This window comes from Prunus mume, linkage group LG4 (assembly GCF_029339155.1).
Source record: "Prunus mume cultivar Tortuosa linkage group LG4, ASM2933915v1, whole genome shotgun sequence".
Lineage (NCBI taxonomy): Eukaryota > Viridiplantae > Streptophyta > Magnoliopsida > Rosales > Rosaceae > Prunus > Prunus mume.
The window spans coordinates 23,416,893-23,440,474 of record NC_142701.1 but is presented as its reverse complement, the minus strand read 5'-3'; the positions used below and the strand labels follow the sequence as shown (position 1 = coordinate 23,440,474).

The 23,582-nt window shown below is 36.8% G+C and overlaps 4 protein-coding genes and 1 long non-coding RNA gene across 6 annotated transcripts; 3 read left to right on the top strand and 2 right to left on the bottom strand.

Moving 5' to 3' along the window:
- The first annotated feature begins 1,499 nt into the window (after window positions 1–1,499).
- Window positions 1,500–7,546, top strand: LOC103329220 (heterogeneous nuclear ribonucleoprotein 1-like). Of its 2 annotated transcripts, none has more exons than XM_089050113.1 (5): window positions 1,500–1,747; window positions 1,869–1,987; window positions 2,315–2,541; window positions 2,899–4,093; window positions 6,947–7,546. In XM_089050113.1, exons 3-5 carry the CDS (start codon window positions 2,320–2,322, stop codon window positions 6,958–6,960), a joined length of 1,431 nt encoding a protein of 476 aa, XP_088906239.1. In that variant the 5' UTR covers window positions 1,500–1,747; window positions 1,869–1,987; window positions 2,315–2,319; the 3' UTR covers window positions 6,961–7,546. The 2 variants fall into 2 exon arrangements, with proteins under 2 accessions (XP_088906239.1, XP_088906240.1); XM_089050114.1 differs by having other exon boundaries at window positions 1,526–1,743.
- Window positions 7,547–8,443: 897 nt separating this feature from the next.
- Window positions 8,444–11,730, bottom strand: LOC103329219 (putative MO25-like protein At5g47540). The gene is made up of 11 exons (XM_008231645.3): window positions 11,283–11,730; window positions 10,755–10,916; window positions 10,551–10,669; window positions 10,385–10,462; window positions 10,196–10,289; window positions 10,039–10,098; window positions 9,712–9,780; window positions 9,486–9,584; window positions 9,335–9,379; window positions 9,123–9,225; window positions 8,444–9,032 (listed from the first exon to the last, which is right to left on the bottom strand). The coding sequence occupies exons 1-11, from the start codon at window positions 11,418–11,420 to the stop codon at window positions 8,914–8,916; spliced, it is 1,086 nt and encodes a 361-aa protein (XP_008229867.1). The 5' UTR covers window positions 11,421–11,730; the 3' UTR covers window positions 8,444–8,913.
- Window positions 11,731–12,648: 918 nt separating this feature from the next.
- EMB2761 (threonyl-tRNA synthetase, putative / threonine-tRNA ligase) lies at window positions 12,649–17,162 on the top strand. The gene is made up of 8 exons (XM_008231644.3): window positions 12,649–13,179; window positions 13,730–13,876; window positions 13,976–14,123; window positions 14,539–14,792; window positions 14,925–15,302; window positions 15,383–15,691; window positions 15,940–16,140; window positions 16,545–17,162. Exons 1-8 carry the CDS (start codon window positions 12,859–12,861, stop codon window positions 16,803–16,805), a joined length of 2,019 nt encoding a protein of 672 aa, XP_008229866.2. The 5' UTR covers window positions 12,649–12,858; the 3' UTR covers window positions 16,806–17,162.
- Window positions 17,163–17,533: 371 nt separating this feature from the next.
- Window positions 17,534–19,011, bottom strand: LOC148918227 (uncharacterized). Its single transcript, XR_016126012.1, has 2 exons — window positions 18,859–19,011; window positions 17,534–18,669 (listed from the first exon to the last, which is right to left on the bottom strand). It is a non-coding gene; the product is annotated as an uncharacterized LOC148918227 (long non-coding RNA).
- A 733-nt stretch (window positions 19,012–19,744) lies between these two features.
- On the top strand, window positions 19,745–21,673 carry LOC103343818 (exopolygalacturonase-like). The gene is given in 4 exon segments (XM_008247459.3): window positions 19,745–19,933; window positions 20,072–20,210; window positions 20,213–20,382; window positions 20,488–21,673. Coding segments are annotated over 4 exon segments (1,206 nt in total). The 5' UTR covers window positions 19,745–19,801; the 3' UTR covers window positions 21,253–21,673.
- The last annotated feature ends 1,909 nt before the right edge of the window (window positions 21,674–23,582 follow it).

Here is a 23,582-nt window from a genome sequence, read left to right as displayed (position 1 = left end):
ATGTATTTATAAAAAAATACAAACACTATTTAAACATAGAAACACACCCAAAATCAACCACAAAATCAACAATTGTATATTTTTTGGGTGTGTTTATAAATGAGTTTTGAGTGTGTGTAATGATGGGTTTTGGGTGTGTTTATAAAGTGTTTTGGGTGTTGGGTTTTTTTATAATTTCAACCCATATTTTGGGTGTTTTAGTGAAACTCCCGTATATACTTGTCTTTCTAATTTAATATTTGGATTTTTTTTTTAACGGGATAGGGGTGATAAAACCCTTAAAAGAAACGACAACTAACTAATACAGATGAAGCGAGACCTAGCAGTTTTTATTTTATTTTAGTACTTTTTGTTAATTGAAATTCAACATTTGGGGTTGAATGACCACACTTGCATATCAAGTTGTTGTAAAATATTTTGAGTGATGCTACTTACCAACTCCATGTTGCTCATTCATTCTTTTAAATAATTTTCATTACAAAATTACTTTTGTGTTCAATTATTTTAAAGCATAAAATTTCGGAAAATATATATAAATAAACAAAAAACTTCGTGATTGCCTTGAGCCATGACAAAGATCGCTACCGTGGCTAAAATATTGGTCATGTGGATCATTGCCATCAGCCATTTCTAAAATAAGAAGGAAAATAGATCAAGGCTAGACATCAGAGTGTTTGTTATTTGTTCTTTTCAATATTGAAAGAGGTCTCATTTTCGAATTACTTGTTTCATATTCATAAAAAAGAAAAAGAATTCATGGTGTTTTTTATTTATTATTAATTTTTTTATGGATTAAAGGGTGTGTTGTGTAATGCAACATATACATATAAAATTTTAAAAAAGGAATATGGGGCGAGTATTGAGTAAAATGGTGTTGTAGCAAAGACATATTATATATATATATATATTTGTTGTTGCTTGGTTTTAGCAGTTTTTAAAAGATCAAATTAATCATATATCATGAAAAAAAATCATATCATGTAATTCAAATAATGTAGAATAAAAAATTAAGATAAAAAAAGGCAAGAACAAAATAATGAATAATTTTTGTGTTCCTGAGCTGGTGTATCATCCAATATCAATACGCATTGCTTGTAGGGTTATAGTATTGCATTGGGCCCACTTTACTGTGGGGTCAGATTAAACAACGTCACCGTTTTAGCCAAGTTACTATAAGAGGAATGATCTTATGGTGAGAAAAAAAAAAAAACTAATAAAAGAATGAACGGCGAACGGAGGACATGCAACCCTTACCATTTCATCAGAGTAGAGAAAAACCATATTTTCCATGACTAAATTTTGTCCAATTTTCTTTTTGATAAATTTGGTTTGGGCATTTTCAGACTGACACATTTCCATAAATTTTCAAATCAAATTATTTCACAAAATAGAAAAAAACCTTAAAAAGCTAAAAAAAAAAAAAAAGAGAAAAAACTGAAAATCTTCAGCTTCCCATTTTCATAGTGCCTATATATTCCTCAGAGACCTTCAATGCCCTCCCTTTCTCTCTCAAACTTCTGTTTCTCTCTCTAGAAATACACATTTTTTAATCTCGTATTCATCTGTTTGATAACTGAATTTGCATTTGGTAATCAAATAATCACCATTGAAAGAACAAACAAAAAGATTGGAGGGGGCATATATGGAGAGGAGGTTGAACATGCCCTCTGTTCTTATTCTTACAGTGCCTCCTCTCAGATCTTAATTTTCTTCAAGATTTGGCATCTGGGTTTTCATTAATCTGTGGGTACGGTGGGAATCTGATTTGGTTTTTTATATTTTTTTCGAAATTGGTTGTGTGTCTGGATCCTGGTAAATTTTTCTGATTGAAATTTTTCTGGTTTTTTTTTTTCATCATCTTTTTCTAGGTGTGCTTAATTCTGGGTCCAGTATTTGATCGGTGAAGGATCGGATGTTTCAAAATTGAATCCAGGAATACTTGTTTTGAGTCGTATTACAATCTGTGTTTGTAATATTTCAAAAGAAGGTACTCTTCTTTCTAGTTTGGTGGGTTATGTATTTATCTGCATTTGATTCCAGTTAGGTGGATGGATAAAAGGAGAGACTTTATTCGAGCTGTGGGTGTTGCTGTTGGATTGGCTTGAATATTTCTCTGCACTTCATTATGCTTCAATCTATTTAGTTTTGCTTATACTATAGAAATGTATTGGATCCATTATAAAATGCTCCATCTTTTTTGAATTGGTTTAAGATTGGATTTAAAGTTTGCATTTTTCTTTGAGTTGGTTTAAAGTGTGATTTGCATTTGCAAAATTTTATCAAGTTTGAATTGATGACGTACTGTTGCTTGTAGAGAAAATGCAATCCGATAGTGGTAAGTTGTTTATTGGCGGCATATCGTGGGACACAAATGAAGAGCGTCTGAAAGAGTATTTCAGCAGTTTCGGGGAGGTGGTAGAAGCGGTGATCATGAAGGATCGGACCACCGGCCGTGCTCGTGGTTTTGGTTTTGTAGTTTTTGCAGACCCAGCTGTTGCGGACAGTGTCATAATGGAGAAGCACAACATTGATGGGAGGATGGTAATCAAAATACTTTCTTTTTGATGAATGTAATTGTCCTTGGATTGCACTTATATGTTCACACAATGACTATGCATCATTGTGCTTTTCTTTTTGAATCAAAGCAACTGTAAAGGGTAATGCATTTCTTTATGGTAGTTTGGGTCTGAAATTGTACTTACTGGAATTCATTTCCTATTGTTCTGCATTTAACTAAATTTCAAACTCAGCAAGAGTAAATCATGGTTCTAGATATTTTATCTTTCTTCTGCGGTTAGTTTAGTTAATGCATTACTTTGTTCTTCTAATGTGATTAATCAATTTATAGAGCTTGTATCATTTGATCTTTGTTTTTACCAGTGAATTCTCCATTCTCAGGTTGAAGCAAAAAAGGCTGTTCCCAGGGATGACCAGAATATTTTGGGTAGAACCAGTGGCAGCATCCATGGTTCTCCAGGTCCAGGTCGCACGAGAAAGATTTTTGTTGGAGGTTTAGCATCCACTGTCACGGAGAGTGACTTCAAGAAGTACTTTGAACAGTTTGGGACAATCACAGATGTTGTGGTGATGTATGATCACAACACTCAGAGGCCAAGAGGCTTTGGATTCATTACTTATGATTCAGAAGAGGCAGTGGACAAGGTTTTGCTTAAGACATTTCATGAACTGAATGGGAAGATGGTTGAAGTCAAGCGTGCAGTTCCTAAAGAGTTATCACCTGGTCCCAGTCGCAGCCCTCTTGGAGGATACAACTGTGGTCTGAGTAGGGTTAATAGCTTCCTGAATGGCTACACCCAGGGGTATAATCCTAGTACAGTTGGAGGCTATGGACTTGGTAGATTCAGTCCAGTTGCAAGTGGTCGAAGTGGGTTTCCTCCATTTGCTTCTGGTTATGGAATGGGTATGAATTATGAGCCAGGGTTGAACCCAGGTTTTGGAGGAAATGCAAATTTTAATAGTAATATCAGCTACGGACGGGGGTTGAGTCCTTATTATGTCAATAATTCTAATAGGTTTAGCAGTCCCATTGGGTATGATGGTGGTAATGGAGGAAACACATCTTCTTTTTTCAGTTCTGTGACTCGGAATTTGTGGGCAAATGGGGGGCTTAATTATGGAACAAACTCCACAGGTTCCGGTGCTTACAATGGATCCGGAAGTGGGAACATTGGAGGAAGTACATTTGGAAACACTGGAGTTAATTGGCGTTCTTCGGCAATTTCAGCTCAAGGTGGGGGAAATAATATTCCGAACAATAGTGGGAGTCTTGGTTATGGAACTGGTGATAACAGTTATGGTCTGGGAAGTGGAGGGTATGGAAGAAACAATGGAACAAGTGTGACCCCTACATCCTCATTTGCTGCATCAAATGGTGGTTTTGAAGGGGCATTCGCTGACTTTTACACTAGTAGTTCAGTTTATGGAGATCCCACTTGGCGTTCATCAAATTCCGAGCGAGATGGGCCTGGTCCCTTTGGTTATGGGCTCGGTGGTGCAGCTTCTGATGTTTCAGCTAAAAGTTCTCCTGGTTATGTTGGTGGTTATAGTGTTAATAAGAGACAGCCAAATACAGGTAATCGTCACTTAATTAATGTCTTATGCAACTTCTGTTTTATATCTTTTTTTGTGCTCTTCTTTTAGTTCTTTTGTTGTTGAAATACAGGGACCAGGGACCTTTTTTCCCCTCATAATTTGTATGGATGTTCATAAAACACCTCCAAACTTCTGAAATAGAGTGGAATTCTGGGATCCCAAACCAATCTTTAGCTACCTCCCAATTTGTATTGAGAATAACAATCTTTAGCTGAAAGAAATACAAAATTTCTAGGAACGTGCAGAGTCAAGTAATTTTCAGCAGAAATACTATTTAAATTGTGCAGAACAATTTGGGTCCAGTTCATATTGGCAACACATAATCTCACTCTTTTCTCGAGCTTGCTTGATTTGGCTATCTCTGCCCAGCATCCACAAGATTTAACTAATTTGAACTGTTGCATCCAAGCCATAATTCATGAAATCTAACTCTTCCCTAGCTGATGTTCCACAAAGTGGAGTACTTTATTACTGGATTAAATCTGGTTTAGCATACAATCCAAGAGAGGACTTCTGCTCGAGTGTGTAGGATTATTTGGTTATGGTCCATCTTGTTGACTGTAACCATTTGAATATGGAAATATATTTTTAAGCTCATAGTTTTTCTGTATAATTCAGTTGAATTGGGTGACTGTCTAGTTAGGGGGAGATTGAGGTAATCATGATATTACTTATCTTAAAGTTGGACTATGAAGCTCAACTCGTGAACTCCTTTATCCTATTGATTACATTGACTACATCACTTTCTCCTCCTTCTATTGCTGTTGACATGTACACACATTACTTGGGATTTGATTGTTACTTGAGTTGCCTAGGTGGTACTTTACTTGATGTGTCACCCTCTAGCATATTTTCCATGCAAATTCTTATTAACTGCCTTATTTTGGATGATAAATGTGTTACCATGCAAATGATATTTTTTCACTTTTCTATATCTTCTATAAAGAGGCTTTGGTAGCCAGTTATTTGTGCTGGTCAGAAGTGTGTTGCTTTGGTCTCCGAGGTTTATTACGCTTTTATGAAGTTTACTTAAGGAATGGGGTAACCATGGGACTTAAACATAAAAGAAAAAAGCTTTTAATGTTTTTGTTGTATAGGTTGTCATTTTATTTGGATTTTGTTGGTGTTGGAGTAGCTTGCCAGTGGCCTTTGCTACTTAAATAGATATGGTTATCAACCTCTTGGTAATTAGGGGGACGATGGTCCCAAATGGGTGTTGAATGTGCACTGTGCAGGGGTGTAGAGAAGATCAACCATGTTTTATATAGTGAGATGGTGTTCATACTTGATAGAGAATTTTGTGATCTCCTCTGTTCGTGTTTTTGTTGATGCCAGAGAATCTTCTTCTCCCATTTGTTTTTGATAGGAAGATTACGCATCTTACATCAATGTCTCTTTCTGTGCCCGATAAACATTATGACTCTTTTGGAGTGTGTAGCTCTCATAGTCTCTACGGGGGTGTGCGTTTTGGGTAATAAACATTTGGTTTTTCTTTCTTTTAAGAAAAATACATAAAATGGTTTTTCTTTTGTGTTATTAATATGCCGCGCTGCTTGTCTCTCTATTATGTGATCCCTAGCCCTCAATGGTTGAAATATCTAGTAGATCCTTGTTGCAAGGAGTTCTTGACCTTGTCTTTATAGAGATCCAGCATGTGCCTTTCACAAAATAAAGTTGCTTCTTTTCTTCTCTGCTCTAGGATATCTTTGATGTTCATAATTTCAGCTTTAAGGCATGCATTTTTAAATAGAAGCTTTCTTTTTCTATAGTTGGGGCACACCTTAATGGAGCATTGAAGTTTAGTATAATGTAATTCGGTGCTACGAGTTTCGTCTTTGTATTTTGTTCCTTTAATACGATCAAGGAAGAAACTGAGGGAAATCTAGAAATCTAAAGGAGTCTAAGAAATAGACTATTGCGTCTACAGATACATATTCAGCTTAGCCTATGGTGAAATGTGTCTGGGCTCTCTCTATTTCTCTCTTGTCTGTGTGTGTTTCCTCATATACTGACAATATTTTATTTTTTGTGTTCTATATATTCCACCAAATTGCAATGATTTCCTCTGTATCAACCTTTAAATTCTGTCTGTTAGCTTAAGTAATAAGTCACTAATCCGGGGCTGAAATGGTGAGGGAAGGTGTAGTTGGGCTGAAAAGTATGGTTACTGTCTCATGAATACATGTTTAAGTGCTGTGATTAGGAGTGTGTATTAAGGTAATAACAGAGAGATGAGTTAGAGGGACAGAATTTTGTTGATTATTGAAGATATCATTTCATGAAATTTGTTATACGGTCTTGCCATCGTGTAACAATTGACAACTTAGATTATAATGGTTGCGTATTGCTTGTTTGATGTAATCATGACACAGTTCTAAAAGAGAAGCATGCTGTTGTCAGTACGCAGCGTAAGATCTCAGATGGGATGCCCATTCAAATTTAGTGAAGTTTTGTGTTGTTTTAGCATTCATTTGAAATGTTATTTCACTGTCCTAGTCAATATTTCAAAGGCTGTACACAAGAGTTGGCTGATGGCCACAGGCAACACATTTGTAATTCATGTCGAAGTGCCAAATATTTATATTTTTTTGGTTTGAATTTTGCTGGAAGTCATTGCCATGGATTTAATCCTAACTGGAAGCCATTGGTGTTATTACATGCAACTTTATACAATATAGCATGGATACTTGGATAGATGGTAACTTGTGGAAAATAGATTCTTTTCAAGTATATGCTTGTGTGCGTGTATAGATAACTGAAAATGTGTTGCTCACTTAATTGTCGATATGTGTGTGTCGATACTTACAGTTGCATTTCTCCTACTGTTTTTCAGGAATTGCTGCCTAGGATCATCATTTGTGATATCTCGACATTGTAGGTGAAGATAATCTGGTGAAGCAGGTGAAATGTGAATTTTGCACACCACCCTCATTTATATATCTCAGTAAAAGAAATTTGGTTAGTAAGAGCTAACTGGGAGTGCCTGTTTTGGAAGAGTTAGAGTTAGAAGTTAAAATGGATTTTGTGTTAATGCTTTTGAGTTTTGAGTTACCATTTTAGGTTTTTTTGTTTTGGTCTTTGAGTGAGATGTAAAATCAGATTGCGGGATATAGTCAGAAGTGTATCATGCATCTCCGGTGAGGCGGCGATACCCAAAAGAAAAAAGAAAAGAACCAAAAAAACAAAAAGAGATAGACTGATATATATTTTTTTCCCTTTAGAATTTTATCTGTAAAATCTCTTGGCCAAGTTGTGGGTTCTGGTCAGGGATTGTTTTTTTTTTTCCTTTTTTTTTTTTTTTTCATTCTTTTGTCCCATCATTTGGTTTGTTTTTATTGTACCTGAGATTAATGTTGATTTACTAGTGTGAAACATTTTAAGGGCCACCCATCTAGGGACCCCATGAATAAGTAATCGCATATTCTGATTCTTACTCTTTGGGAATTTTGTTGGCCAAAAATGCCTTCGAGATTCTGAATGCAACAATTTTGATGCAGTCGGGGGGTGAGGCGCCTGTTCTTGTGGTCCAGGACCAGGACCAGGACCCTTCCCAAAAACTAACCTACTTTTTGTGAAAGTCTATATATATATGGCCGATGATAAAAAGAAAAATAAAAGAGATTTTAATACCTAATTTGTGAGAAACTCTTCCAGAATTTTTCCCCTCTTGATCATTAATTTTTGGTCGGTTTTATTTAAACTCCAAATGATTCTTTTATTTCAATGAAAAAAACGTTGCTTCATGTATCTTCCTTTCATAATCTTTAAACAAAAAAATACTTAAAAAACATAAATTAAAAGAAGAAATTAATGCAGCCATGACGACTGCCATAGCGTAGGCGGCGGTAGCAGCCATGGAAGTGGTGGTGATGGCTGACGTTAAGTTTGAACAAAATTAGGAAGAAGAATAAAATCTGTTGAAAGATCATTGTGAATTTAACAACTCTTAATCTATTCATAAGTTCTATAGGGAAAAGGAAAATTTGTGTAAAGTAGTTGAGTGGAAGTGATAGAACAACATCATTGCAAATGTATAAGCAAACCAGAGAGGTACTCATTAATTCAACACAACAGAAAGAAAGAAAAAAGTGTTCATCCAAAAATAAATAACAAAAAAATAAGGAAATTGAAAGTACATTTTTTTTTATGATCATCTGTCCTTCAGAAGTTTAAAACTTTCACACAAAATTGTTTTTGGTTTCTGAGACAAAGCACATGGCCCCTTTCAACATGTAGGCTGCTAAGCTCAAAGTTTTCCAAAAACGAATGCGGCTCTTGAAAATTCTCATACAAAATCTGAGTGCAAACGACAGCTTGTTTGGAATTGGTAAGAAATTGAGATAAACTTTTATTAGAATTTTAAAGAACATATAGGCCCATATGTGGGCTACATCTGATGCATTAAGTTGGTTTCTGGAAACCCAAGAGGGAAAAATTACACTAAAAACCACATGATTTATAGGCCTTGTGGCAATTTGTTACCTGGAAAGAAAAATTAAGTCACATTTTCACCTCAATTAAAGTTTTGTTGCAATGTGCCACTTATGGCTAACTTGGTCTATTTTTCCGTCCAAAAAAATTGAAGGTGCTATACACGTGACCCTTCAAAAAAAGTGTGACGATAGTTTGACAGACGTCAAAATATCCTTAGAAAAGGGTCACCAACTTTTTGGACGGAACAATAGATGGAGTTAGGTCGTAAATGGTACATTGCAACAAAATTTTAATTGAAGTGACAATACGATTCAATTTTTACTTTCAGTGGCAGTTTACAACAAGGCCTATACTTGAAGAGTACAATTAACATTTGACCTCACAATTGTTTCTAAAGCTGAGGATTGAAGATATCTTGGGTTTGGGTTCAAGAACAGAAATCTCATTAATAACCATAGCTTTGGCTGCTTCAAACTGCTCATCCTCTGCAGAAAAAGTATAGTTTGATGTTGAAGTAAGAGTTCAAAGGATAAAGCTGGAGTGACAGAAGATTTGAAGAGAAAAATGGTTCCTACCTTTCTCAATGGTGAAGTCATCAAAGAAACGGAGAAGCTTGGTCCTATTTGTGATTAGCACATTAACAATCTCAGGAGGCTTATTTTGGTTTGCAACAAATAGCTGTCAAAAGAACAAAAAACAAAAGAAGTTAATAACACTTTTAATAGATAATGCCTCAACTTGTTGTAATGCTGAAAAGGGTTAGAACTTGATATTGATCTGCACAAACCTTGAACACATGAAAGGTCTCTAACTTGATTGTCTTCTTTGGATCCTGCAAACATGTGATGCACAAACAAAAAAGCCATAGTTGAGTCAAATAAGTGACTTAACAAAAAGCTAATGGCAGGCATGAACATGATGTGAGAGAGAGTTTATACCCTAAGAAGGTTCATCAGGATTCTCATGTTATCCAGAGAGCAGACATATCGAACCATCACAGCAGAGTTGGATCGATCGAGCAACACATCTCCTAACAGCTGAAACAATTATGACATGTATGTCAATTATTATGAACACAGAACATGGTTCTCATGATGAACATAAACATGGTTCATGCAAGAGTCTCAGCACCAAAAAAAAAAAAAAATCTGTAAATTGTAATACCTTGATGGCCTGGCGTTTGGTGATATAATTTGAAGACTCAAGCAACTGAGAATTGTACTCTTGGAAAAACTGGAGCCAGTAAACAGAGGGAAAAAAGTATTCAGATATTGACAATGATATCATTCTCTATTGGAACTTATGAAATGTAGAAAAACTAAAAACAAAGTAACTAGATTGAAAATTTCAATCATCACATTCTCAGATTCCCTGACTGCCCAAATTTCTAAAAACATCTTCTTCCACAATATCATTAGTCTGTAGTATTATGATACAAGATAAAAGCCACCAAAAGAACCAGAAGATTTCATGTGGATTATGAAAGCTTACCCACTCATAATTTTTAGAAAGAAATTGAGCAACAGTTGATTTGTGCCTTGTCATCAGCTCCTGTTCAAGTATGGCGACAAGTCAGTTGATTTGTGGATTGTGAAGCATAATAGTGACTGTTTCTTAAATTTTGATAAGCTGTTCAAACTTTACCAACCTTGAAAGTAGCTGCAGCATCTGATGCTATGTCGAAATTTGGAGTTTGTATATAATCAAAAAACTTCTTCATGTGGTCTGATTCCAAGACATACCTGTGAAATCATTGAAAATTAAACATTGTTTGATAGCCAAACTCACTTTGCACCATTAATTTATCTGGAGATGTACAAATTAGATAAAGGGTTACCTTGCAACATTCTGGTGACGAATGCATTCCCTTGAAATTGCACCATATGACAGAGCAACATCGCCGCTGTCTTCATAGCTAAACCAAACCAAACCAAACTATTCATTAACATTTTGTTGAATTCAGTACTGCACATTTTCTAACTTCAATATTGATAATTTCTTACCCTTTTATCAGAATGTCCATAAGATCTATGTTCTTTTCCAAGTACTCTAAAGCAATCAATTGGGATTGAACTCGTTGCCTTAGCAAATTTGCAATGACATGAGTGGCGTTTTTACGAGCCTGCAGCATTTGCATACACAGTAACATAAATGTCAAATCTCTAAAGCATGCAATACAGTAGCTAAGCTGATATGCATATGCTTACCCCCAAGTTGAGCTTTGAGAGGCAAACAATGAGAAGCCTGAACGTGTCCCCTCTGAAAAACTCCTGAGTAAGTTGTGCACAAGAGTCTTTATTTGGCTCTGATTCCTCATCACCATATAAAACTGTTCTTATCTCCAAGATTGCTTTGCTCAGTTCATCCATCTATATAACAAATTTCAAAGTAAATGCCATCAAAATCCAAGTCCATATAAACATACAAACTAAACAATTTCATTAATCTCAAAATCTCACTCACCCTAAATTTCTACACACAAGCTAACCTCCACAACCCCAAATTGAAAAATTTCATGACATGAAATATCATTTTTTTTTTCTTCAAAAAAATATGACATGTAATATCAAATAGATTACATAACATGACAACGGGTCTAGCCTAGTGGAAAAGAGCCTTGACTTGCAGTGGTCTCAGTTTCGAATCCCATGACACCTTTAAAGGATCGCTTGTGAAAAAAATAGTACAATAGGAAATTAGCAATGTGAAAAAACTGATCAAAACAAAAACCATACCTTTTCTTTGCGCTTTTGCTCGCGTGCATCCATGTTCCGATCAAGAAACATGAGTAGCTCGTGCGTGTGCTTTACAAGCTCCAATGGGCTTCGCGCCTTTGGCTTGAAAAGACCCTTCATTGTCAACTTTTTCGCCATCAGACTGCACAATTCATCAACCTCCTCGTACGTTTCCTACTTTGTATTTGGGAATCACAACTTGAGAATGTTTAGCGTTTTAAGAGGAAGACATTGAGATTGGAAACTTGGAATCTAACAATCCATGACAGTTTTTCTGGGACGACAAAAAGTTGTTAGAATCTACAAATATAGCATCTGTTGCAAAAGTGGATTTCCACCTTTGTAGCACTTGTACTCCACCTGCGAATCAAGTTGTGACACGTGGAACGTAAAAGAGCATGGGGCCCAATCCGCTTTGATGGATATTGGCCTAGCAATGAGGATGAGGGGCTCAGATGCTTTGGAAAGCAAGATGTAAATTGGATTTACAACGACTGCAAGCAGAAAATAGTAATACAAGCTGAGACAGAGTTCAATTACACAAAGGATAAGAACAATGGTGAGGAGGATGCCAAAAATAGGAAGAAAAAAAAAAAAAACCTTTCTTGTAACGGAGATAACGAACTGAGAGTTTCTCTCCAAAAATAAGGGAGCATTTGTATTTGTTTTCTTGTTGTTGTTGTATTGGTTATTGGTATTTTTAGCTTAAAATTATAAGTTACGTAACAAGAAAGTAGGATTATTAATTTATGTGTCGTTTTAAAATTAGTGTTAAACCTTTTGAATTTAGAGTTTATATTGAAAAAACAATTAAGCCATGGTCTAAAACAATGAAACTTTTTATAATTAGTGTTAATTTTTAAATTTTTTTTTTCAACATTTATAATTGAACTCGATGTTGCCCTTTCTCAATATCACTTATAAAATAGAAAAAACTTATTCATATTTAGATTTGTAAATTGTCTCAAACATTTCATTCGTTTTCATAAACATTTGATTGCTAATTACAAATTGAGATTTGTATAAAAAAAAAGATCTAACTCCAAGTTTACAAGCTATAGGCTAAACTATAAGGGGATGAAAGTTTTTCACACACACATTACCAAGTTGTAATTGGGAGTTGGAATTTGAATGCTAGGTGGGTCCTTTTAAATTTTATTTTTGAAATAAATAGTATAGCCGCGCGGCTATAATGTTTTAATATTATATTTAAATAGTGCAACCGCACGGCTATACTCTCTTAAAATAATATTTAATTATTACAGCCGCACGGCTATACTATTTATAAAAAAAATTATAAATAAAAGGGACCCGCCTATCGCCTACAAGCTTCGCCTTTTTCCACCCCGTTGGCAATTTGGCTCCAATTTTATTAATTTTTATTTTTGGTGAGATTTGGCTCCAATCAGAAGCGTCTCAGTGCCTCACCCTTCAAGGCGTCGTCCGAGAAAAACCCAATTGGCCAAACCTCCACCACATACGAAGTCACAAACGCCACTGTCACTCTCAAACTCTCCCCGTAGCTCACAACCCTTTGAAGTATACATCTTCATACTCACTTTCAAAGAAGATCCAGATGTTAATTCTTCAGAGAATGGCCACTTCTTCTTCTTTCCTTTCAACCCCTCTCCTAAAGTCTTCTTCTTCTTTTCCCACCCATTTCCTTTCCCCTCTTAAACACTGCGTTTCAGCACCCAGCACAGAGTTCAGGGCTCTTGCTCTTTACAGGAACAGAAATGGAGTCTCCACGTCTTCGGCGGCTGTGGCTACGGAGACTCAGGTTTCGACCCAAGACAACAAATTGAAGGAGACCCAGAAGGAGAAATCTGATAAGCTAGAGAAAGTCGTGCTTCCAACCAACGAGTCCTCTGAGAGCCTTCTCAGAATTCGCCACACGGTTTTGTACTTTGCTTTTGAATTTCTTCTTCTTCTTTTCTGTTGATGGGCCATTCTGTTTCATATATTTTTTAATTGGGTTTTTGGTGGTTTATGCTGTTCTTTTGGTGGGCCATTCTGTTTCATATTGAACTTGGAGGTACATTCAGGTTGAAATTTCTGAACTTTTAGGTGCTCGGGAAGTAATGCTTTTTAAAGTTGTATGCTTTTGTACCACCACTTCCAAATTCCACTTCTATGTTATTAATTGTCACCTAGAATAGTTCTATCCATTTTGTTATAGAAAAATGAGGAAGTGAGAAAGAGGGACGGAAAAAACCATAACTTTTGGGTAATTTGATTGTTTAGGACTGAAAAAAATGGGTCTACAAGAGTAAGATAAGCTGAGGAATTTTTTTTTCCGGAGTTGGGAATTTCAGAAGATACTTGGGTTTTATGTCTTATGTATAGTGTTAACTATATTTCTTTCCATATATGTCCTGAGAATTTGGTATCAAGGGTGCCTTTTCCGTTGTTATGAGGATGAAATGCTTATATCTGCATCACTGCAGTGTGCACACGTGATGGCCATGGCTGTTCAAAAGCTCTTCCCAGATGCAAAAGTGACAATTGGTCCGTGGATAGAAAATGGGTTTTACTATGATTTTGATATGGAGCCTTTGACAGACAAAGAGTTGAAGAGAATCAAGAAGGAGATGGTAAGCAGAATTTATGTATCAGTTACTATATTTTTACCAAACTTTTGGAACCATGAAAGCATTGCAAACTATTCATTAGCCTTTTTACGTCGTTTGTAGGATCGCATCATTGGTAGAAATTTACCACTTATAAGAGAAGAAGTTTCAAGAGATGAAGCTCAGAGAAGAATAACTGCTCTCAATGAACCATACAAATTGGAAATTTTGGATAGCATTAAGGAAGATCCCATTACCATATATCATATTGGTAAGGGTTTCACCATTTTAAGCCTCAATGTAGAATCAAAGGCGATGATTTCATATGCGGGAACTGTTCATAAATGATTTACTAAATAAAGAAAACAAATTAATCAGCTATTTCTTTTGACCTACACAGTGGTATGTGTTGAGAGTCAGAAGATGGAAATTTATAGGAAGACAAATTGGTGACAGAAAAAAAGAGAGGACAGGGTGTGCTCAGGGAAAAAGATGTTGGTGGTGCAAGTGTTCTCATTAAAATGAGTTACTGATATGAGGATCTTATCCGAGGAATCTGTTGCTCGGGCTAATTAAACTATACATATGTTTATACATTTGCGTGCATTTTGTTTTGAACTAGCATCTAGTTAAATTAGAATGTCTTTTATGTCATAATCCCTTATGTTATACTAAATCCTTCATAGGTAATGAATGGTGGGACCTATGTGCGGGACCTCATGTTGAATATACTGGAAAAATTAACAGAAAAGCTGTTGAACTTGAGTCTATTGCTGGTGCTTACTGGAGAGGGGATGAAAAGAAACCCATGCTGCAGAGGATCTATGGAACTGCATGGGAGAGTGAAGATCAATTGAAGGCATATCTTCATTTCAAAGAGGAAGCTAAACGTCGAGATCACAGGCGCCTTGGTCAAGTACTTGACCTGTTTTCTATACAGGTACTCAAATTGAATTGCACTGAATCTCTTTATGCTGTTTATACAGGTTTAACAGTTAAGCAGTGCGATTAATTGCAATCATCTGGTATGAGGATTCTTGCATTGAACATTTTAGTTGGTGAATTTTTACAGAATGATGCTGGTGGGGGTTTAGTGTTCTGGCATCCAAAGGGTGCCATTGTGAGGCATGTAATAGAAGATTTGTGGAAAAAGATCCACATAGAACGTGGTTATGATCTGCTGTATACTCCACATGTTGCAAAGGCAGATCTTTGGCAGATAAGTGGTCATCTGGATTTCTACAAAGAGAATATGTATGATCAGATGAATATTGAGGATGAACTTTATCAACTTCGACCGATGAACTGCCCCTATCACATCTTGATTTACAAGAGGAGGCCTCACTCTTATCATGATTTTCCTATTCGAGTTGCTGAGTTGGGAACAGTATATAGATATGAGTTATCTGGAAGCTTACATGGCCTTTTTCGTGTAAGAGGTTTTACTCAGGTATGCTGTTAGTATCTCCCCTCCCTCTCTTGGCCTGTGCTATGAAGTGTATTTTGTTTAACCTCAGGACCATTTTGCAGGATGATGCACACATCTTTTGTCTAGAAGATCAGATTAAAGATGAAATCAGGGGTGTCCTAGATCTTACCGAAGAACTTTTACTGCAATTTGGCTTCAGCAAATATGAAGTCAATCTCTCTACGAGGCCAGAGAAATCTGTTGGAGATGATGATATATGGGTGAAAGCAACATCTGCCCTCAGAGATGCTTTGGATGATAAGGGTTGGAGCTATCAAATTGATGATGGTGGTGGTGCCTTTTATGGTCCCAAGATTGATCTTAAGATTGAAGATGCTCTTGGAAGGAAGTGGCAGTGCTCAACTATACAGGCAAGTCCTCAACTTGTGACAGGGCGAATTTTAATGTGTGCGTTTTTTTTTTAATTGGCAGTCTCTCCATCTCTCTGTCTCATTTTGTAAAATGTTCATTGGAGATTCTAAGAATTTTTTTTTTTTTTGAATTGATCATATTTCATGGATATGTTAAATTGACGAAAACCACTTTATTATTTTATTTTTAAATTGTTTGATCTTTTTTATTTATTTATTTAAAATTTACCGTTCCACAAACTGTGCAGGTTGATTTTAACCTACCACAGCGTTTTGACATAACATATGTTGACTCAAACTCGGAAAAGAAGCGGCCTATAATGATTCATAGAGCTGTTCTTGGGTCCTTGGAGCGTTTCTTTGGAGTCCTTATAGAGCATTATGCTGGGGATTTTCCATTATGGCTTTCACCAGTACAAGCTCATGTTTTACCAGTTACTGACACTCAGGTATGCAAAGTAGGTTGCACATTTAATGTTTCAAAAAACTCAACCCTCAACACCTACATACTCTTTGGTTTCCCCATGAAATTTGAATGGCTGAACTTACATAGGATCCATTCATTTATCTCACGAGTGATTGGCCATACCATGAATTACAAACTTGTAATTCATTCAAAATATATTGTTTACGAGGGTATACACTCCAACACTGCAAAGTGATGGATCAATTTAAAATGACGTGCAAAGGGGCCATTCAAATTTCTTTACGCAAGCAAACAAACGTTAAAGTCAATGTTCCTTGTGTTCCTAACTTCTATTATCTAGGAATTGAGACAGTCATTTTATTTTATTTTTTGTTACTATGAGATGATTATCTTTGCATTGAAGCAAAAGTTTAAATTTTTGTACAGCTTGATTATTGCAAAGAGGTAACCAAGAAACTGAAAGCAAATGGTATTCGCGGTGAACTTTGCCACGGTGAACGCCTGCCAAAACTGATTAGAAATTCAGAGATGCTGAAAATCCCATTGATGGCTGTTGTCGGTGCCAAAGAAGTTGAAACTGGCACTGTTACAGTAAGATCCAGGTTTGGTGGGGATCTTGGCACCATGGCAATTGATGATTTTGTCAGTACAATCAAGTCGGCCATTGAAAGCAGAGCGTCAATTTGAAGTGCTTGTGCTTGCAGTTGCAGAAGGGTGGTCATCCCATTGATTTTGAAAGGTGTCTAGTCACAGGAAAAGGCAAAAACGAAGCAGAGTTGATAACTAGAGCAATTTTGTTGCATTTGTCCTGTACCATAGTAGCATTGTACCCATTTATTGTTTAGTCAGTGCCGAGATGGATTCATCATATTGAAGATTCATTTGCAGTGAGCTTGAAGTTGGCAACGATGCAGAAAGGTAATCAAAGCTTGAATCTTGTCAAAGAGCTCATGCTTCCCAAATTCATTACAGGTTGCACTTATATTTGTATATATTCACAGACCAAAGGGCAATAATGTCAGCTAGACGTCGATTAACTATTTACCTGGTTTGCATTTGGAACTGGATGGCCTGATGAAACATTGGTTTTTTTTTTACTTTTCATACTTCTTTGATACCTATCGACTTTGATGTTTTCTTGCTGTACTTTGAAAAAAATTGACAGTCGATAATGACTTTTTAAGGGGAAGGGTGATAAAAGATTGATTGTGCATACAGGGGTTTGTGTGGTTCAATTTCAAACCATTCATTTATTGGCTTTTTATTACAAAACGTCTTTGAGATTTGCGAAATTATCAGATTGCATCCTTTTGTTTTTTTGTGTTATTTATGGTCCTTAGGATACGTGTGTTCACAAATAGTCCTTGCCGTTAGGTTTCGTCCAAAAATCTGTTAAATTGATGATGTGGTATACATGCGGGTCTCATATATTCAATAATATGATAGATTAAATAAAAAAAATTACATTTTTAAAAATAATTTCAAATTATAAACCATTAAAAAAACTTTAATAAAAAAAACCCAAAAAAAAAAAAAACACAAATTCACCACCTCCTCCATTGCACCAAACCCCCACATCGAGCCTCCTTCCAACCCTCTATCCCAAATCAACACCCATAACAGCCAACCCAAACCTTGATATGCCATGAACTCCCCCTCACCCACTGCTCGTCTAATCTCCACCACCAAAGACCAAAATCGTACGCTGTAATTATTTATATAATACAAAATTGGGGTGAAATTACATGAATTCTTGCTTGTTTGCGAATTCCCTAAAAATTCTGGTACTCGATTCTATTTTGTTGCTGCCATCTTCGGAGTCGTTGGTAGAGTTGAGGAGATGGTGGTTAGTAAGGCAAAATCCGGAGTGGGTTGGGTGGGCTTAGTGGTTGTCTGGGTTTGGTTGTGGGGGAGGGGGAGTAGAGTTTAGGGTTGGTTGCTGTCAAATAAAGAGAGGAGGGAAGTGAGACAAAGAGGGATAGAAAAGGAGGAGGGCGGGGCAGTGGTGCGGAGGGTGGGTGAGGATAGGGTGCGGCTATTGGAGGTCTGAGAGGGAGAGGGAGAGGGAGAGGGAGGGGAGGGGGAGACTGGTTGGGGTTGGGGTTTAATGCGATGGAGAAGATGATGGTTATTTTGTTTTTTAGGTTTTTAATATGTCTTCTTTTCTTTTGAGTTGTTTTTTTAAAAAATTTATAAGTTTTAAATGTATTTATTTATTTAATCCATGTGGCATCATATCATTGGATACGTGAGTCAAATGCCACCTCATGATTTTCTCCACCCATAATTTAATTCCTTCTTGCATGATCTGCTTGATTTTTATTCTCCATACGCCACTTGATTAAAATTTAATCTAAGTAATTTAAAAGTTGACGCATCATCCTAAAACAAAAATTCAATTTTCTCCTAATTAAAACAGAGAAAAAAAACCCTAACACCCAACTAACGAGATAATAAACGTCCAAAAAGCTGTTTTTTTTTTTTCTTTTTCTCCTTCTTCTCTTTTTTCCTCCTTGCTACACGTTCTGTCCTCTCCTCCTTTTTGCTTCACCTTCTTGATCCACCATAAAAAAGCAATAAGCATCGCTACGAAAATCCATTGAAAACAAAACCATCTTTGACAAACCATATGCCATAACAAAATCCAACATAAATATGAATCTCTCTATTTCATTCTTCATAGCAAAGGAATAAGAAAAACCCCAGAAAATGAAAACCCGTGAATTAATAAAAGGCTTACCTTTCTAATATTGGTCAGGTACCCATAATTTAATTCCTCCACCGAAAGCAACAATCTTAGTACAAGAAGGAGAAAAAAAAAATAATAGGAGAAGTGGACAGAACAAAGAAGAAGAAGAAAAAAGAGAGAGGAATGCGAAGAAGAAGAAGAAGAAAAAAAAAATGCTGCTTTTTGGACATTAACTATCCCCGTTAGTTGGGGGTGTTAGGTTTTTTTTTCTTTCTCTTTTTTAATTAGGAATAAATTGGGTTTTTGTTTTAGGATGATGGGTCAATTTTTAAACTCCTTATATTAAATTTTAATGAGGTGGCGCATGGAGAAGAAAAGTAAAGCAGATCATGGCAGAGAAAATCAGAACAGAGGATCCGGATCCCATGTATTAAACTTAAGGACTATAAATGACAAAAAAAAATATAAAGGATGCAACCTGATAATTTCGTAAACCTCTAGAACGTTTTGTGATAAAAAGCCTTCATTTATATTATTTATTAATGTCCAAGCCATAGAGCTTTCCAAGATAACCATTCAAAATATCCAATTTGCGTGGTGATATGAGACTTTCTAATGTGCATTAAATGTAATAGAGCAATGAATTAATAAGCTTTACCCTGTTGGAGGCCAATAAGCTCTTCCACACACGTGGGTTCTCGGAAAAAGCTAGACATGCATATTTGTACTTGTGAGAGGTTAGAGGTGCAAAAGCCTGGTTAGCAGGTAAATTAAGAAACTATAGCACCTAAAATTGGAGAATAATTTGAGGAGTTAAAGAAATCATCACCAAAAACATGAGGACCTCAAAGATTTAGTCCACATAAAATTAGGTTCAAGATTTTGTGGTTTTCAGCTTCCTTAGCTACACTATACAACGAAACCCTTCATTCAAAAAGTACTCAAGGTTATTAGAATTTAGAAGCTCAAAGTTGTTATACAAAAGAAGCCTCACATGGGTTCAAAATTTATTCTTGGAACTACATTTTTTTTGTTCTTGATATCATTTTCCATAAAAGCCAGAGCTGCAGATTTTGATATCAAGAAGTATGGAGCCAAGGCTGATGGCAAGACAGATGATAGCCAGGTAAAACTTTTGTGCACATTATACAAATGTGATATTTCTCTTCCCAGATATTTAGTACGTTGTAAATGTTGTCAAACTATGAATGCGGGCGTATATCTTAACATCTTAGTAACCTTTTGAATATGCTATTGATTTTAGGCTATTAATAGTGCTTGGAAAGAAGCATGCGCATCCACAACTCCGAGCACGGTTCTGATAGCAAAAGGAAACTACATGGCTGGTCCAGTGAAGTTTCAAGGGCCCTGCAAAGCACCGGTTAGCATTCGGGTTGAAGGAACCTGCAGGCTCCGGCAGAGCCAGAAAAGCTCAAGTCACAAGATGGCTGGGTTGTTTTCCGAAATATTGATGGGTTAACAGTCTCAGGAGGTGGCACTTTTGATGGCCAAGGATCAATAGCTTGGTCCAAAAATGATTGTGCCAAAACTGGAAAGTGCAACTCACTGCCTATAGTAAGTTTTTTAAATTTGAAGTGCGCGTTTTTTGGATCAATTTCTTGTGAGCTAGAAACGGAGGCTAACAAATAGAATTTGCTCAATTGGGTTCCTTGAACGCAGAACATAAGATTTTCAGGGCTTACCAATTCACACATTCAAAACATAACATCTTCGAACAGCAAGCTGTTCCACATAAATGTCTTGAACTGCAAAAACGTGACACTTCAACATGTGATCATCACTGCCCCTGGTGAAAGCCTAAACACAGATGGAATCCACATTGGCCGGTCATCGAACATTAACATCACCGGCGCAGAGATCAAAACTGGCGATGATTGCATCTCTCTTGGTGATGGAAGCCAGCAAATAAACATTGAAAAGGTGAAGTGCGGGCCGGGCCATGGCATCAGCATTGGGAGCCTAGGCAGGTACCATGATGAACAACCTGTCACAGGAGTCACAGTGAGAAACTGCACCATATCAAACACTTCAAATGGCGTGAGGGTCAAGACATGGCCAGCTTCTCCAAATGGTGTGGCCTCAGATTTGCACTTTGAGGACATAATTATGGAAAATGTGAAGACCTCCCCTGTTCTTATAGACCAAGAATACTGTCCAAATGGCCAATGCCAAGCGAAAATCCTGTCAAAAGTTAAGATCAGCAATGTGAGCTTCAAGAACATTAGGGGCACTTCTGCTGATCCTGTTGTTGTGAAGCTTGCTTGCAGCAAAGGCATTCCTTGCCAGAATGTGCAAATTAGTGACATCCATTTGACATACAATGGGAAAAATGGTGCTGCCACATCTGTATGTACTAACGTCAAGCCCACTATGACTGGCCAAATTTTTCCACCTGCTTGTGCAAAGACTGCAGCTTTAAGGTGATTTAATTGCATCTTAAAGAGATGATTAAAAGAAATTAGTAGGAATTTAGATGAAAATAATCTGCAGGGCTCCCCTTCCATGCTTAATTGGAATGGTGGGTGGTGGACTACACATATGCAACAGTATAGATGTTATCTTCTGTATACATGTATTATGGATTTGTTTGCCCGTTTTGCGTTTACTCCTGTGATGGAAGGGCAAAGTTCCCCACTGCCTTGAGAACTATAGACTGGTCAACAAGTCAGCTTTCTTTGGTGTGCGAGCGTGCCACTGCTAGTAATAAAAATTCTAGCAGACTTAGTTTGGAATAGATAACTTGCGCCCCAAGTTACTGATTTCTGCAAACAAACGATTGTGAATTTGGGTGAGGAATATCTCCCAAGTAAGTTCTTTTCTTGCCTCAGACTGGTGAGGACTTTAACAATTTATCTCAGTATAAAGAGGTTGTTCGGCCAGAATGGTTGATGGAATTTAAATCGCTTTTTAGCGTAATCGCCTTTTACAAAACTATAACAATAAATACTCATGCTAGAGAGATGAAGATACAGTTGGAACTCCATTTCGCCGAGATGGAAGGTTACTGCTCGGGAAATGCCCGGCCGGACTGAGACGCTTTGGGCCGGAATGTCTGGATCGGACCGTTGACAACTCTGATTGCTAAGCTTCAACTATAAATCGATACCAAAGGTTGATTCTGGCAGAGCTTCAATGTACCTTAAGCTTTTGTGAAGCTTCGAGTGGGCGAATGCGGCTTCTTTAGTCCGAAAGGGCGAAGTGGCTGTTCTCGAGGACTTCAGTGGGCTAGAGACTTGCACTGTGAAATTTGTTGAGGTTTTTGTGTGTTTGTGTTGGTGTCTTGGCTCAATGAGCTTTGGTTGCTTCAGTGTTTTGAAGGTTTTTTGAGATCAAGTGAGTTTTTGTTTTTGATTGATTTTTTGGTTGTCCTTTCCCCTGTTCACTCCTTCTTGTATTTATAGTAAACTGTTTCTTCTCTGGAGTAGGGTGATTGTGTTTATTTATTGGGCGGCAAAGATATTTCCCCCTTTTTCCTCTTCTTCTTTAGTTTTGGCAGATAGGCTCTCAGATAAGCAATCACTTCCCTGATTTTCTTGAAAAGGAACCTAATCTCTTTCCCAATTTCAGCTGCCCCTTGTGATATTTTACCCGTGATGGTTAGTTTGATTCCTTTTCTGGACAGCTCCTGCTTTCCTGCTTATCCCTCTCTGAGATTGTAACTTGCTTATCTCCTTGGGAGAATTACCTTCTCTGAAAGGACAGAAGAAAAAATCTCTGAATATACATATATAAGAGGGATTTGATCTTGTTTTTCAGAATCAATTTGATGTCATGAACCCTTCAATCACTTCTTCTATGACAGTTGCCATTGCTGACTTCGCCATTGCTGACTTTCTTTATCCCAGAGATGTCACGTGGGATTGTTCCTATTTCTGGGCTCCTTCTTCCTATTATATTGGGCCTGTGAGGCCCAGATTGCTCTGATGAGCCTTGGGCTGGACTCTTCTGATTTTTTGGGCTTCCATCTTTTCGCTGGGCTGGGTGTGTCAATTTTTGGCCCAAACAGGATTTAGATTAATGTACTATTGTTATTCATGGGAAAGAAACAGTAGAGAGATGTAAAACTTACTCACTGTTAATCATTCTCAACATCACCATTTACTTGATCCACCAAACAAGGCTCCTTCTGTTCCATTATTTGAAATCTCAAACTTGACATAACCACAATCAACCCTCAATAGCTGATGGGGATCGGGATCAGGACACAGGTCACCAACCACATACACGAGCACTGAAATCTAGGACTAGTACAAACTCACATATATCGTAGCAAATCTATGCCACAAATAAACTATTTCATTAATCATCAATATTCAATTATCTACAACTATTACAATAGCCTTATTTATAGGCTTTACAAGACTTGGGCACCAAGACTGCTTGGTCCAAAAGTAAGCTAATTAATTATAAAATCACACATAAATAATAAAAATATCATAAAACTACCTAAATAAGAAAATAACAATATATCATGAAATAACTAATTAAATGATAAATATCTATCTTGTTCCACTCCTATGCTCCTGCATCAATAGCATTCTCTCTCTCGTAATGGGTTCACCCAAAAACCAATTGGAGAAGTAGCAGAGGCCGTTGAGCCCAATGCGTGCCTTGCTATATAAGAGATATGACCTCTTGGCTTTAATTTGAGCAACAGATCCTACACGTGCCCCAATGTGAGACTTTTTAACTTTACATTCACACACACCCCTCGCACATGTGGCGAATTTTCAAGCCTAACACGTGGACAACAT